Here is a 15,396-nt window from a genome sequence, read left to right as displayed (position 1 = left end):
TGTCTAACAAGACTGATTTAGTATTTTTATTTTTTTCGTACTTTATCTTGTCGCTGAATTAAACCTTTTTAGCACTACATGTATATAAATGTTGCCTAAGGTTGATAAATGTGACTACTCTAATTTTTTGCTTCTGCTTTAAAAAAAACAAGGATAAATATCCAACAGGGAAAGCCACGTTCCAAAAACGCAGCCTCCCAAAACGTTAACCCAGCACGCGGAGGCGCACACGATCAACACACACACACACACTCACACACAAAGCCAACACACACTCTCACACAAAGCAAACACACTAGGACAAAACGAAAAAATAAAGGAACACAGTGAGACACCGCCTTGGGTCGGTTAGTGACAAAACCACCAGTGGGTGCTGAAGAAGACTGTTAGTAAGTCGGAGGGTTGTGCAAGATACGGAGGACATTCCGATTCCAGAAGCTTCTTTGGTTCTTTTTGGTTCTAGGTGTAAGGCGCCCATACATGGGGAACGTATCACAAAGTTAGTTAAGTTTAAAATTCCAGTTTGTTTAGTTCTGCCGGTTATTTTTACTGGGGACCATACGCCGTTTTTCGTGCAAATACACACTAGTGTATCATTGAAGGGTACATTGGCAACGCCGTATGAACACATCTGCAGATGTCTTTAACCTTTAGCCTGCTGACTGGTCAATCAATTTGGGCAATACCATTAATTATTTGAAGGGGTGTCCACTGAAAATTTCCTGACTAAATAGCGAACAGTGCAGACCCATGATCAGCCTACACGGAGAATCACTTGCCACTAGCAGGCTAAAGGTTAATTGTATTTTTGTACTTGTAACATGTATAAGTGTTGAGTGGTCTATAGGGCGCGAACGGTAGCATGCATTTCCACTGCCGCCCATGGACAGGCTCAGTCAAACCGAGCCTGCAACATTTTCATTTTTGTCGTGTTGAGCGACCTGTGGAGTTTCCACTTTTTATCTTATTATCACAACAGCGTTGTTTGTGCCGTGAGACGGGCGTAAAAAGTATTCCCGTACATTCAATCAAAGCTGTTATATTTCGATCTTTTCAGATCGTTCAGCACGACTTTTATGTTGTGTTATTGGTACTTTTTAGTTTTTCAGCTTGAACATTTCGGCTTGGGTGATTCCAATACTCTCGCTTTCATTGCTTTGGGTATTGTATAATCACCCGTTGGATATGTTGTCTGCTTTCTAATTTTGTCTTTTGGCAGTTCCTGTGATATACAGGCTCTGTAACCTCAGATCCCCATTCCAAATTCCAGTTTGTTTAGTTCTACCCACTGTTTTCTCGTTAGGGCAAGCCAATTATATTAACTGGGGTCCAAACGTCGCTTTTCATGGAATTACATACTAGTGTATCATTGAAGTTTCCATGGGCACCGCCGTATGAACACATAGATCCGATGATGTCTCTAAATTGTATTTTTGTACTTGTAACATGCGTAAATGTTGAATTCTGCTCAACCCAGGGCTAGAGGGCGTGGACGGTAGCATGAATTTCCACTACCGACCATGAACAGGCTCAATCAAACCGAGCCTTCAACATTTTCATTTTTGTCGTGTTGAACGACCTGTGGAGTTTTCACTTTATATTTCATTTTGATGAGCGGGGGATCGAACTCACGACCACTGATTTCGTAGTCAGACAGTGTTAAAGCTTGATCACTGTGTCTTCTCTTGTTTAACACGCACAAAGCTTCACTTTATATGTCAGTTAATGTTAGTATTTCCCACATAATGTTGTGTAATTGACATATTGAATATTGGATAGTAAGTGCATTCAACACATCTGTGACGTTAATGCGCACACTATACTCAATTTAAATTGATGCAGGTTGGTCCATTAATTAAATTTAACAGTCATGGCATTTATATACATGAATAATATTTTTGTGAAATTTCACAGGAAATTATTTGTCAATATGTGAAACCTTGTATGTCGTTATTTTACTTGGTTGCTTCCAAAGGATCTTCTTAAAGATTTTACTAACTATTACAACGGCAGTCTTTATGTGACGCGTGGTTTCTGTAAATGTCTCGTTGTTATATTTTCTGGTCCTTTTGGGATCATGGAGTCCATTCAGGTTACCTGTCATAAACAGACTCAGTCAAACCGAGTCTGATATTATTATCTTCGTTGTGCACTGTGCGGCCAAAGGATCTGCTATATGATTTATGAGTTTATTATATCTTAATCGTTTATTATTTCTTGATCGTCGCAGACTCAGTTTGACCGAGTCTGTTCATAAGAGGTATTGGAAAATGAAACTCAGTCAAGAGTGTGGACTTGTAATACCATATGTTGGAGACTGCATGCTGCAATTCAATAGACATTATGGTGATGTATTGTCTGTTGATCAAATCAGCCGGTGGTGATCAGCTGTTTCTCATAGTGTGCTTTTGCACCTAGTACTAGTGTCTCTCTTAGGCAGTGTTGTTGGTCACATAGAATGTTGTTATGTTACAGATACTTTGAAAGATGTAAATGACACGGGTTGTAGTTAGATTTGAAGAGAGGTGTTACATATGTTCCTTTCCAGTCGTGTGATACTTGGGCTTGTTCGTATGAATACCAGACTGTAGGTTTTAGGGCTAATATGAAGCTACCTGACATGTTTCGCTTGCAATGTAGGGTTTCACATCCTTCTTCAGGATAAGGAGAGATGGTGCATCTTGAAATTAGATTAAGTCTATCATTGGAAGTTTTTTTTCTCTGATCTGACGGATCCGAGGTCTGGCTCTTGAGGATCTCGGCTTCGTCCTTCTTCTCAGATAAATTAACTCTGGCCTTCTTGAATGGCGAGACATCAACGCTGCCTGATATCATGTTTTGATGTTTTTATTTTTGTTTGTAGATTCTTAACAAACCATGTTATGTATTCCTTGCGATGGTAGTTTGTTAGCAACAGGACTGGTGGCTAAAGAATAGAATCCAGTGTCTTTTCAAGCAATGATGCGAAGTTGATAGTCTGTCGACAGCTCAAGTAATTGAAACTTTCAAAGTGTCCATGAAAGTTGACTGGAATGGTATGGCTGTGACAAGTCTTGCATTTGTTGTCTAGTCAAGTTAAATGTAGATTCGCATCTCGGGCTAACAAAATATATGGTTTATACATGAACATGCAGACTGGTGACAGCTTTTAACAACTGCCCCGACCTCCCAGTTATGATCAGAAATTGATTGTTGGGAGTATCTCCGTAGATGTAGATGTAGATCTTATGCATATTCCATCTTATTCTCTCTTAATGTCAGTTGGTAGATACGTTCCTTATTTTGCACGTGATAGTACCAACGTTTTTTTTGTTTTCATTTCCTACATTCTTACGTACATTCTCTTCATTTTGACGGACAGTATTTCTCTTTGTTAGAAACGTTCCGACAACTTAAATAAAGTTTGGTTGATTTAATTTGACATGAGGTCCCAGCCAATCTGATTAAACCCTCGATCTTCTCGTATTCGTAGGCTTAACGGGATGACTTGTTATCCTGTGACGGGACAGCGACAGTCAAAAGTTATCACGCTGTCCCAAAACGTCCTTATTTGGACTAGCCTCTGATCTTCCGGATACCGTGGTAACGGGGTACGCCTATAGTGTGCAATGGAGATAAAGTGCGCAATGGAGTCAATTTTTTTAGGGATGATTATTTATTTATAGGAAATACCATTGGAAGGGTAATTAAATAATAATAATTAAAAAGGGAACACAAACATCAAATAATTTTATATTTTTACATGTAATTTTTATATATTTATACTAATTTTAATCGTATTTGAATGATATATATGATGTTGAAAATATACAAACTTATGCATTTGATAGATTTAAAAGTAATGGTAAATGCAGAATAATTTCAATTTTTTCTTTAACAGAAATAATATATTTAAAAGAAACAATGCGATGAAAACATAGCAAAAACATTTAGATTTTTATACATTTTTTAAACATATAATATATGTCATATATGCGCGGCCCTAAGTCTTTTAAATTTAATAACAGTCATAAAAGAATTTTTCTATATCAATATTTCCTGAAGTACAGACAAAGTCAGATCAACAAACAACTGAATTTAAACAAATAAATTACGTTAGAACAATATTCACAGACATTTGATTCTAGATAGATTCGAACCCATGATTTAACATTTTGAAAAAATTATAGACAGACAGTCAGACATACAGATAACTTTATTTCACCTATGGTATTATACAATACTACGTTATACGTTATATACAATACAATACAATACAATATCATTTTATTGCATTAAACATATTACAATGCTTATAGCACAATACATTTTAAACATAAGCAGATGAAAACATATCCAAAAGAGATAGAAAAGGACATTCGTAGATTCATATTTCTACTTATAACAGTGAACCACTGATTTTTTATATATATATTTCTTACTCTATACTTTTTTAAAACAACAAAAAAAATAATTATGATTATGCAATTCGGATTTTATTTGCAAAGAAGATGAATTTAGTTAATTGATTTATTGACTTTTTAGATTTACAATTCATAATCGAATCGAACTTGTTCAAAGTTGGCCATCGGCAGTAATAAGGTTTAAGGTATTTTTTTCTAAGTTCGCGGTAGTTGGGACACACTAGCAAGAAATGATATTCATTTTCTAATGTATTCATACTGCAAGATTTACAAATACGTTGATGGCGTTCAGTGTTATCATAGCGACCTGTTTCAATAAATAAATTGTGCGAGGATGTTCTAAATTTCGACAGTGCAATTTTGTATTTATTTTCCGATATACAATTTAAATACTGTTCAGTTTCAAAGTTGTGTTAAAAGATACAGTATGATTGCAGGCGGGCCGAGTTATTAATATCAGTGTACCAACGCTGTAAATATACATCAAAAATACGCTGTTTAATAACTTGAAATGAAATATCTATAATAAATTGATGCTTCCAAATGTAATTTAATCCATGTGTATCTAGTATTGTTTTTACCTGACTAGCCCAGTTTTTACCTCTATAGTCTATACCGTTGTCAACGTCTGACTTAAGGAACATATATGTTTGATTAACTAATGAATTATCGGGATGCTTAAGGACTTTAATCCAATATTTTATAATGTTGATTTTTCTAATAACAGATAGTGGTATACGTCCAAGCTCACCATATAGAGCGAATAGATTTGTAGAGCGTTTTACGCATAATACTCGACGCAAAAATTTAGTATGAACTAATTCAATATCTGTTGCTTCGTGCATTCCCCATATTTCAGAGCCGAAGTGGAGGATTGAACCTACAAGGCTGTCAAACAAATAAAGTATCTGTTTAATTGGTAATTCGATGTTATTTAGAATTGAGAACAGGCTATATAAAGCCCGCGACGCATGTTGTGCAATACATTTTTGACTGCGGTACCAATTACCATTTTTAAATAATGTTATACCAAGGTATTTAAAGGATGTTACAGTTTCCACTGGGGTGTTATAAATATAAAAGTTATGATAGGTGTGTCGGCTTTTCTCGAATATCATTGCCTGAGTTTTTGATACATTTATTTTTAATCCCCATCTCTGACAATAGTTTACAAGATCATCAAGCATCGATTGGAGGGTCTCTGGTGATTTTGCGAAAAGCACTTGATCGTCAGCATAAAGTAACAAGAAATATTGAAGTTCATTTACAGTAAAAATATCCGCCATATTTGAGTTAATATGCTGAGAAATGTCGTTTACGAAAAACATAAAGAGGAGAGGGGAACTCGGGTCCCCTTGTTTTAAGCCGATATTTGAGGAAAAAAGTCAGATGTCTGGGAATTGAACCGTACACAAGACCTAACAACCGTATACATTGATTTCAAGGCTTGTACTAATTTTCCGCTGACGTTTTCTTTCAATAGTTTTTGAAAAAGGAATGATCTATCTATTTTATCAAAGCACTGCATGTAATCGATAAAAATACAGTAAAGTTTTTGTCCCGAAGCCAGAACCTTGCTTATCACTGAATGCAGAATAAAAATACAGTCTATTATTGATTTACCCAATAATCGACGCTATAAAAAAATTGACTCCATTGCGCACTTTACCTCCATTTCGTACCATTGCGCACTTTACTTCCATTGCGCACTATAGGCGTACCGGTGGTAACGGAATTTATCGTTAAAAATCCAACAACAACAACAATAGTTATGGCTGCGCCCATTGGTTTGTATTTTTCTCTCTGTATTTTTTAATTATGTTAGGTTTTATGAAGGTCATTCGTAAATATTTGCGGGTGACATATTGTTAAACTCTCTTTGCATCATCACTTAAATTAATTAATTAATTTTTATTGGAAAGTTTTTGTCACTCCAACAACATAATTTGGGGCCATAATTTCTGATATCCCGGCTCAACCTGTTTCCGACCACCACCTATTTTCGACCGCCATAGACTTTGTATGATAAAAATCTTTACCAGCAAAATATAGTATGAACTTAGGTGCTACCTAGAAGGCAGAGCTCCCTTGAAAAATCACAAGTGCCCCTTGAAAATTAAAGGAGTGCTGCTGGAATGATCTGGAATTATGGATCCGTTTTAGGAAGTTTATGTTCTTTAAAATCTATTAAAATTTTCATGAATAAATGATAATTCATGATTTCTGAATGAATGTCTTAGAATGCATTAAGATTAAATATTGACATGCGAAAACTCAACAAATATGCTATATACGAACTAAAGAAAGTTACAGTTCTTTTTAGAAAGAAGAATGTGTCCAACTTTAAGGCAAAATCCTGCTACGATAGACCTCTGGTATGGGAGAATGAAAGTCATTTACATGTACTAAGCTTGTTTAAAAACCAAAAGACCAGCCATCTTTAAAAGTTAATGATGAGAATTTTTCCCAGAGAAAATCACTTTTTTCCGAAATTCTCAAAAACTTCTGTTTTATTTACTGAACTGCGAAGTTAACAGTCTATGACATTTTTATGGTTAATGTTTTAGCACAACTGATATAGAATAGGAATAGTAGTTACTAGTAGGAGCCTTTTTGATGTTTATGAATAATTCATAGTCAGTAGTTTTTTTTCCTAGTAATAAACTCTGGTCAGTGATTTTTAAGCTTGTGGATGAAATATATGATAACAGGGAGAAGAGCATATTGTGCTTTTCACAGTTCAATGCCTGTAAATTTTGATCCAAAAACCTTTCTTTAAAAAAAAAGTTTTATCTACTGACTACTGTACAGACAGTACTACTGTACAGACAGTACTACATTGGAACCCGACATCACTAACAAAAACACTTGTTAAATTTCACATGAATCACATTATTTTTTTACAATACTTTCAAAACCCATAAATAAAAAAAGAAAAAAAACTGAAATAAAAAAGAATTTAAAAAAAAAAAGACGCTTCTGGTGAGGATCGAACTTCCGACCTTTGGATTTCAACACGACCTCGCTAACCACTGCACCAATGTGGAAGTATGACGTCATAAATACAAATATAAGTATATATAATAAATTTCAGTTGTGGCAGCGTGACGAAAATCGTTTCACATTGAAAATATTGTATTTTACCTTTCTTTCTTCGTAGAAAATGTATTTAGCACTAAATTCTTATTATCAGGCGCTCATTTACATTTTTATTCAACGTTCAAAGCAGTAAGCGAAACGCTTTTGTCAACCGTAAACAGCAAGCGTCTATTGACGTCTAACTGATTAATTACTATGAGCATTGCGTACTGGAAGAAACCCGAACAACACCGATTCCAAAAACTTACCACGATTTTTCAACTCGATAGTAATTCAATACACAGTTTTATTCATTTTCTTTTTCACACGTCTAACCGTAATGCGACGCTGTCGGCGCCACTTTGCAGCGCCGGTAGCTCTGCTATCAGTTGCGATTGTTTTATTGTTTACAGCTGACAGAACATGTTAACATGTAGAAACCTCTTCTCCCTAACTTAAGCAGGCTGGTAACATTGCCCGATCGGGCTTATGACACAAAAAGTAATATTTCTTGACCAATAATGAAGATATTTCTTTCAAACTTGGTCCATTTATTAAGCAATACATATAATGCTTATCAAGATAGAAATAACTTTGTTGCCTTCAGTTTAGTTAGAATTACTTCCCTTTTTCAGATTTTTATGATGCATAATTTTTGAAGTCCAAAAATATTATGTTTTAATGCAATGTTTAAAACAGAAAATGGTTCAATGGCTTTCTAGTGCTCCAAACTTGTGCGCCAATACCTTTATTCTATATATTTAGGGTAAATACGTTGTTTTTAGTGCAGATGTATGAGCAATTTTTTTAGGACTAACATTTCTCTATAATGTTGTAAGTGAAAGCAGAGTAAAATGTTTACATTCATGTACTAGCGCATTAATTTAGAGCATTAGAAAGCCATTTAACCCTTTTTTGTTTTAAACTTAGCATTAGAACATTGTTTTTTTGGACTTCAAAGATTATGCGTCATAAAAATCTGAAAAGGGGAAATAATTCTACCAAAACTGAAGGCAACCAAGTTATTTTTACTATAATTTGTATCATTTGTTATGCTTAACAAATGGACCAAGTTTGAAAGAAATATCTTCATTATTTTTCAAGAAATATTACTTTTTGTGTCACAAGCCCGATCGGGCAATGTTACCAGCCTGTTAAGTTATGATGCTTGGAAGTTTATATAAATTCCTTGGCATAATCATGGCAGGGTTTTCCCGGACGCAGGTTTTCTGCGTCTCTGACGCGCTTTTACTGCTTTGAACTCGCATTTTTTAGTGCCTCTGCGTCCACTGGACCCGCAAAATCGGTCACGAAACTCCTTTGCACTGAAGCCTCCTTTGCGCAGATACCCATGTAAAATGCGCAGTCTTTTACCACCGGGACCATCCCCGAATCGTGGGTGCTCATTATACACAGGTATAGACGATTTTCCAACTTCAAAACAAGTTTTGTTATCGATGTTCGCCATTTTGGTAAAGGGAAACTACTCTCCGCGCTAACTGTCATCGCTAAAATCTAAAAGTGCCGTTACGTTCCGTAAAAGATCGAATGGTTTATTTTTTTATTAAACAAAATTAATTTCATATAAATTTAAAGTATTTTGATGAAAAATATTAATAAATCACAAAAAATTATGATACTAATTAAGGATCGAGTATTATCTTTAACCGAGATAAAACTGTGAACAACATAATTGACACGAGGTGACACCTTAATTGCCGGTAATTACCCCAAAATCCCCTTGATCAAAATCCCCTCCACTGAAAAATGACTGGGTGTTACAAAATCCCCTTTGCACATTTGCAAGGGGTATCATAATCCCCTCTGTGATCAACATTATAGATATATAGATATCAGTGCTCCAAATTACATTATGTTGCTAAAGGCATTGTATTTACGTGCTTTATGCAATACACTTTTAATTTGTATATAGCTGTATTTGAACATGATGAAATAAGTAAAAATCACAGAGGGGATTATGATACCCCCTGCAAAAGTACGAAGGGGATTTTGTAACACCCTGTCATTTTTGAGAGTAGGTAATTTTGATCAAGGGGATTTTGATTGTCTCCCTATTTGATCATAACAAAAAGACTATCACATCTTTTGTAATCGGTCTGAATTGAGAAGCTCATGCCATTTTGAAAGATACCATTCCAAAATATAGAATCAACTGCTATCTATTCATCTGTTCATTCGTTTTTAGGGTAAATTTTTATAGTAATAATGTCCATTTTCAAGATAAATAATTTGTGGACCCCCCAAAATTATTAGGGACCCTTAAATTTGCAGCCATGGGAGTCCATGGACTCCCAAATAAAAAACCCGAGGGAAAACCCTGCATGGCATTGTCCCCTATACGGAGTGTGTTATATCCACCTTGTCCCCCGATCACCACCCCAAACAGTGTCTGCAACTTTTAGATATGATTTATAACATTCAGAGGGAATGATAAATTTGCACCCAGGCCAGTCGCTGGCTTCAAAAAAGTGGTACGGCCATGGGACGCAGAAGGCATCCCGCGAGTGCTGAAGGCAGGAGAGGGGGAGGGCACGAGAGAGGGGATTCACCCCCCCCTCCCCACCTCTTAAGGGCGGGGTTGGCGGGTCTCTATCAACAAAATTTTAAGATTTGGAATGCCAATAAGTGCGTTTTTCTTGCATCTTGAAAGCATTTTCAGTTATGATTTTCAGTCAATTTCATAATATTTTTCAAGGATATCTATCCAACATTTGCCCAATTTTAGCAGATTGCCATGAATGTTGATGTATTTCAGTTTCTGAGTGTCAGCCAAGACATAGAAACAACTATTTCGACGCCCCTACGAGTCTCATCAGCGGTGGCAACGATTAAGTCTGAGTGGAAGAAACTAAAAATAACTTTGGTGATATAAAAAGGTTAAAACTTGGGTTTGCAGGATAACTAGGGCGAGGCATGTTCAAGGCTGCAAACTGCAGCACTGAACTGCTCTAGGGTAGGGAGGTAGGTGACACTGGCGGGAAGTTGGTTCCAATGGTACACTGTTCTCGGAAAATAAGAAAACTTGTTATAGTCAGTGGTTGCAGTAATTGGGTCATTGGGGTCAGGTAATCTACACGTGGGATAGCAACCAGATCATGATGAATCTTATAGAAGAGTGATAACCTAGAATCTACGCCTTAAGTCCAGTCGACGAATGTTTAGGGAGTGTAGCATATCTGTTACACTGGAAGTACGGCCGTAGTCGGTCTTGATCCAACGGGTGGCTCTCCTTTGGACGCTTTCAATTTGGTCAATTTGAGTTTGGGTGTGGGGCGACCATACCTCGGAGGCATATTCAAGCTGGGGTCAGACTAGAGTCTGGTAAGCAATGGTCGTAATGGGTTGGGATTTGACCTTAATGTTTCTTCGTAAAAACCCTAGGGTTTGGTTAGCTTTCTTCGTTGACCTGTTTATGTGATTGTCCCATGATAGGTCATTTGAGATATCCATGCCTAGGTATTTAGCTGAGCTGACCGATTCAAGTTGGACTCCATGTAGGTAATACTGGGTAGGGATAGGATGTTTCCTTCTAGTGGCGTGGATCACTTGACACTTGGAGGGGTTGAACTCCATATCCCGCTCCATCTCCCACTTTTCTAGAAGTTTTTTCTGATACGGATATCCCTGCTACAGTTTTTTTAATTTTATTTTTTTGTTTCTTTTATTTCCCTTCTCTTCTGTCTTTGTTTTTATTTAAAAAAAATACAATTATAGACATAGTATTCAATGCATACATAAACCTGACATCATCATAACTAGTTGTAAATATGAGATATATAGTAGCGTAGCTCAGAATTCAGCATTACATTTGACCGAGGTCATAGTCACTCATTAAAACTTCTGAATGCACAACATTATATAATTATGCAATTGTAAACATAGTATACTAGGTCCGCAGGAACCCTCTTACCATATTACATGTTTAATTGAGCTCATCAAAGATCCATCAGATAATCCAATCAAGCAGGGTCAGTAGGTTTGACGGGACTCGAGTGTGCCAAAGTTGTTTTCACACCTGCCAGCAATCATGATGGACACCGCTATCCAATGTTTCCTACCAAAATTGTGAAGCATACCAAACAAAATTATTATACCAATGCAATTTTGATGCCTGTCCCTACAACAGTTTTCTTAATTTTCTGAGCATTTTAAACTATTGAGATTCAAAAGCTTAGCAGTAAAGTAATACATTGTCATCTTTGACAGTTATCAATGTAGCACATGTAACATATAGATTCTCTCGAGATACTTTGCACATGATATAGCTCTTTAGATAATGCACTAACTATTGCTTGCCATTTATTTCACCCTACCCCTTGTAGTCTAGCTGTCAATTCAGGCAAGTGTACCTACGGTATATTGATCTGCCATGTTTGTTACCAGACCTGATTTGTGGGTGTTCTTTGTTTGCCATGGTGAAAGGAAACTACATTAAAAGTTTGGTGCTGTTTCTTTTTGTTAGAGCGAAAATACCACACATGGTCGGATTTAGGTTGTAAATTTCCAGCATGACTTCCTACTGACGACTTCAAATATTAAAGATCATGCCAGAGATTCAGTAAGAAACTTGAAACTTAAATGGTATGCTTTTATAGTATTTATGCTGATAGAAAGTGTGAGACAATAAACCAAAGAGTTGGACTTGCATGTGAGCAAAACTGGAAAGAAAACTTGTTAAGCGGTTGGAAACTGGTTGTGCTGGGATACCAGCCTACAGTTTTCTATACATTGGGAAATATCCAGAACTATCGGCACATGCCTCAAAAGAAAACTTCATATTGCTACACGTGTCCGTGTAAATTCAGATGTTTTTTGACAGTTCGTCTTTGACAGGTTGCTGTGAAGGAAAATTGGATTTGCTGCTTAACAAACCCAAACAGTTAGGAGAAAAAAATATCTAGACTACAGATGCGATATCCAATCATATTTAGGCTTGTAATATAAAAAAGTTGTCACAAAATCGATTTTATTGGCCCTACCCTCAGTCAGCATAACTAGAACGAGGTAGGAATAATTCGGACACTAAAATTGTTTTTAAAAAGTAAAATTCAAACGTCTGGAAAAGAATTCAAATTTAATTCATTTAATAATTGGTTCAAGATAACAGTGATTTTTTTCCTTATTTACATGTAAGTGGTATCGAATATCGGACCCGTTCACAATTGCAAACAGTCTTTCACAATTTTCAAATTGTGTCCGCTGGACCCATTCACAATTGGTGTGAAAATCTCTAAAAATAGTAGAAAACATAAAAAAACGCATTGAAAAACTTTAAAGAAGTTTGTTATCAAAAGCGTCTGATTGATCAAGATTTGTTACGTTCGTCACCCTATATTATATTATATCGACCCTTGAACATTAATTCATAGTGCGTTTGGGTAAGGAACGTTAATTCAGAGTGTTAGGTAAGAATCTGGTACGAATCATTTAAATGGTGTTCTCATTTGTTTTGTAATAAATATATGAATGTAAATTTTAGATACCTATCTTTTTACACCCATATCATATTCAATCATTAAACATTTTGATTCACAAAGTATTTTAAAAAAAAATCACAATAAGGGGGGAAAAATTCACAATTTTGATAAAAACGAAGCTAATTTTCACAATTTTTCTGGTACCGGACCCATAAAAATCACTGAAGGTAAAGATATCATGTACGAACTTTACAACAGTTCTAGTCCAAGGAGTCTGCAATATTCCTTAACCCTTATCATGCTGGACACGACTGATTCTGCCTTTGCGCCCATTGTAGATCATGATTAGCTTGTACATCCGTGCAGTCTGATCATGATCTGCACTGTTCGCCATTCAGTCAGTATCTTTTTGGTAAGCACCCCTTTTAACAGTTAATGGTACTGTCCAAATTAAAAGATGGACAAGTTCATTATTGAAATTTAGCAGGGTAAGGGTTGAAATTGCATGTGCGAGTTTTTCCTACTATTAGAAAACAGGTGTTTTAACTCAGGCACAAACTTTTGCCTCATTTTAGACAATTCTTTGATTTTTGGGAAAAACAATTGATATCATTGAGTTTTTTAGACATTCATCTTTCATTCTGAATACAAAGTTAAAAGAAATACTACCATATAATTCCTGATTCAGCAATTGATTCCTCGTGAAAAAAATCCCGCTTTGCAATGATATCGTTGTTGTTTGCCGAAAGAATGAGTACAACGTCATTACTTTGTTTGTTACGTCATTGCAATGTTTGGCGAATTGGTTATATTTTAATTAACAGAAACAGATCAATTTCACAAAACAGACATAAATAAGCTTTATTAGGTGGGAGAACATAATTTTATAGATTTGACTTTAAAACTGTACAAATTAAGCAGATGTCCGAATTTTCTCGGACGCCCCCCTAAAGGGTTAGACAGTATTGAAATTGGATTTGGAAGATAGAAGTGCCATAGATCTACTTAATTTCCTTGGAAATGCGTTTTCAGTTCTTATTCCTTGGAATGTGCATGATTGCCCATGGAAATTGTTCTTTCCAATATTGTCAGTGTCAGGATACTGGTTATATGACCCAGGGAAGTGCCTACGCCTTTAGTATCTTGAACAATGGTTTGGGTTCAATCGCTAAGGTGACTATGTCTTAGACTAGCTGACAAACGATGTAGAATGTCCTTTGTTAAAACGTAAAGCTGGTGAGACCAAATATCTCAGATATAGAATTTTCCTCTGGCTACCTTGCCTAAATGATTCGTAACCAATGATTCGTAAATGATTTTAATTATAAGCTAGTCAATTTCAGGGATCAGGCAAATCACTTATTGTTTCAAACTAACAATTTTCCATTAGCTCAAACTCCTATAGGCTGGAGACTCTATACTTGACTGGTCTTTTTGTTGAAGTTCCGGTCAGACAATGTCTTTGAATCAACAACATAAGAGTCCTATCGCATAGATGCTCAGCCTCTGTCCTCTCAAACTCTATATGATTGCCCTGACTCCTGGATGCTCAGCACCTATATGCTATCATATGTAGCATTCAACTACCATATAGGTATATCCCCGATGCCTTGACTGTACTTCGCCAGTAATGCTGAACCGTCTATAAGCTGGAACTCTCTTACTATCTTAGTAGATTACCAAACTCTGGATCTCTGTCTCAGCTTCCCGATGCTCAGCCTATATATGCTATCGTATATAGCATTCAACTACCCTTAAGGTAAAACTCCTATGCGCTGGCCCTCTAGCTCGAAACCTTATCGAAATTCTGCTACTGTACTCTTCTTTAGTCTAAGAACTTCCAAAGTCTTCTTTTTAATAATTTATCCGCCCTGACAGGGTAACTGCAATAGTCTCCTTCTCAAGGTACTGGGATAAATTATTAGTTGAATCCTCGATGTGACTTCTTCAACCGCTGGATACCGAATGAGCTCTCTATCATTCATCTACCTATTTATACCCCAGCAGACGTGCTATTTTTAGAACTTGTTTCTGATTGGTCCAAATTTAAACATAACGTTTTACAATGAGTACTTGCTCTATCAAATATCTGGTTCCCTTTAACTTTTATATATGACATAATGTGCGAAGCTGGGACCCAGTCATCCACATAATGAACCCAAATCAGCCACAAATGACCCAAAGTCTATTATTAACAACAATTCAAAAATAATTTTAGCAATGATAGCATGGAAAGGGAGTCAAGCACTATCTGTGCTTAATGTGTTACGTTATAAATATATCAAATATACAAATTATTCTGACAGTCAGCATGCATGACATCATTTACACTTTGTCAGCACTGCATCAATATCATTTAGGAACAGAGGCAGGTCTCTCAACATTAAAAATATATTTTAATTGAGGCCTTATCAATATCAGGATTTGAAAGAGTTATTTTCTTTAGTTAAGACTGTTTCTATGAAAACTATATTACC

The 15,396-nt window shown here is 36.0% G+C and overlaps 1 protein-coding gene across 1 annotated transcript in view; it reads left to right on the top strand.

Annotated features, from left to right (window-relative positions):
• Positions 1–6,140: 6,140 nt before the first annotated feature.
• LOC123547520 (bromodomain-containing protein 8-like) overlaps positions 6,141–15,396 on the top strand; it is a 42,180-nt gene continuing 32,924 nt past the window's right edge. Inside the window, exon 1 of the mRNA XM_053551772.1 lies at positions 6,141–6,190. Within this exon, the coding sequence (XP_053407747.1) occupies positions 6,175–6,190 (16 nt within the window). The 5' untranslated portion in view covers positions 6,141–6,174. The remainder of the gene's footprint in view (positions 6,191–15,396) is intronic.

The sequence above is a fragment of the Mercenaria mercenaria genome, chromosome 9, assembly GCF_021730395.1.
Source record: "Mercenaria mercenaria strain notata chromosome 9, MADL_Memer_1, whole genome shotgun sequence".
Taxonomy (NCBI): Eukaryota; Metazoa; Mollusca; class Bivalvia; order Venerida; family Veneridae; genus Mercenaria; species Mercenaria mercenaria.
The sequence above is the reverse complement of the archived record's forward strand: the minus strand, read 5'-3'. Positions and strand labels throughout refer to the sequence as shown.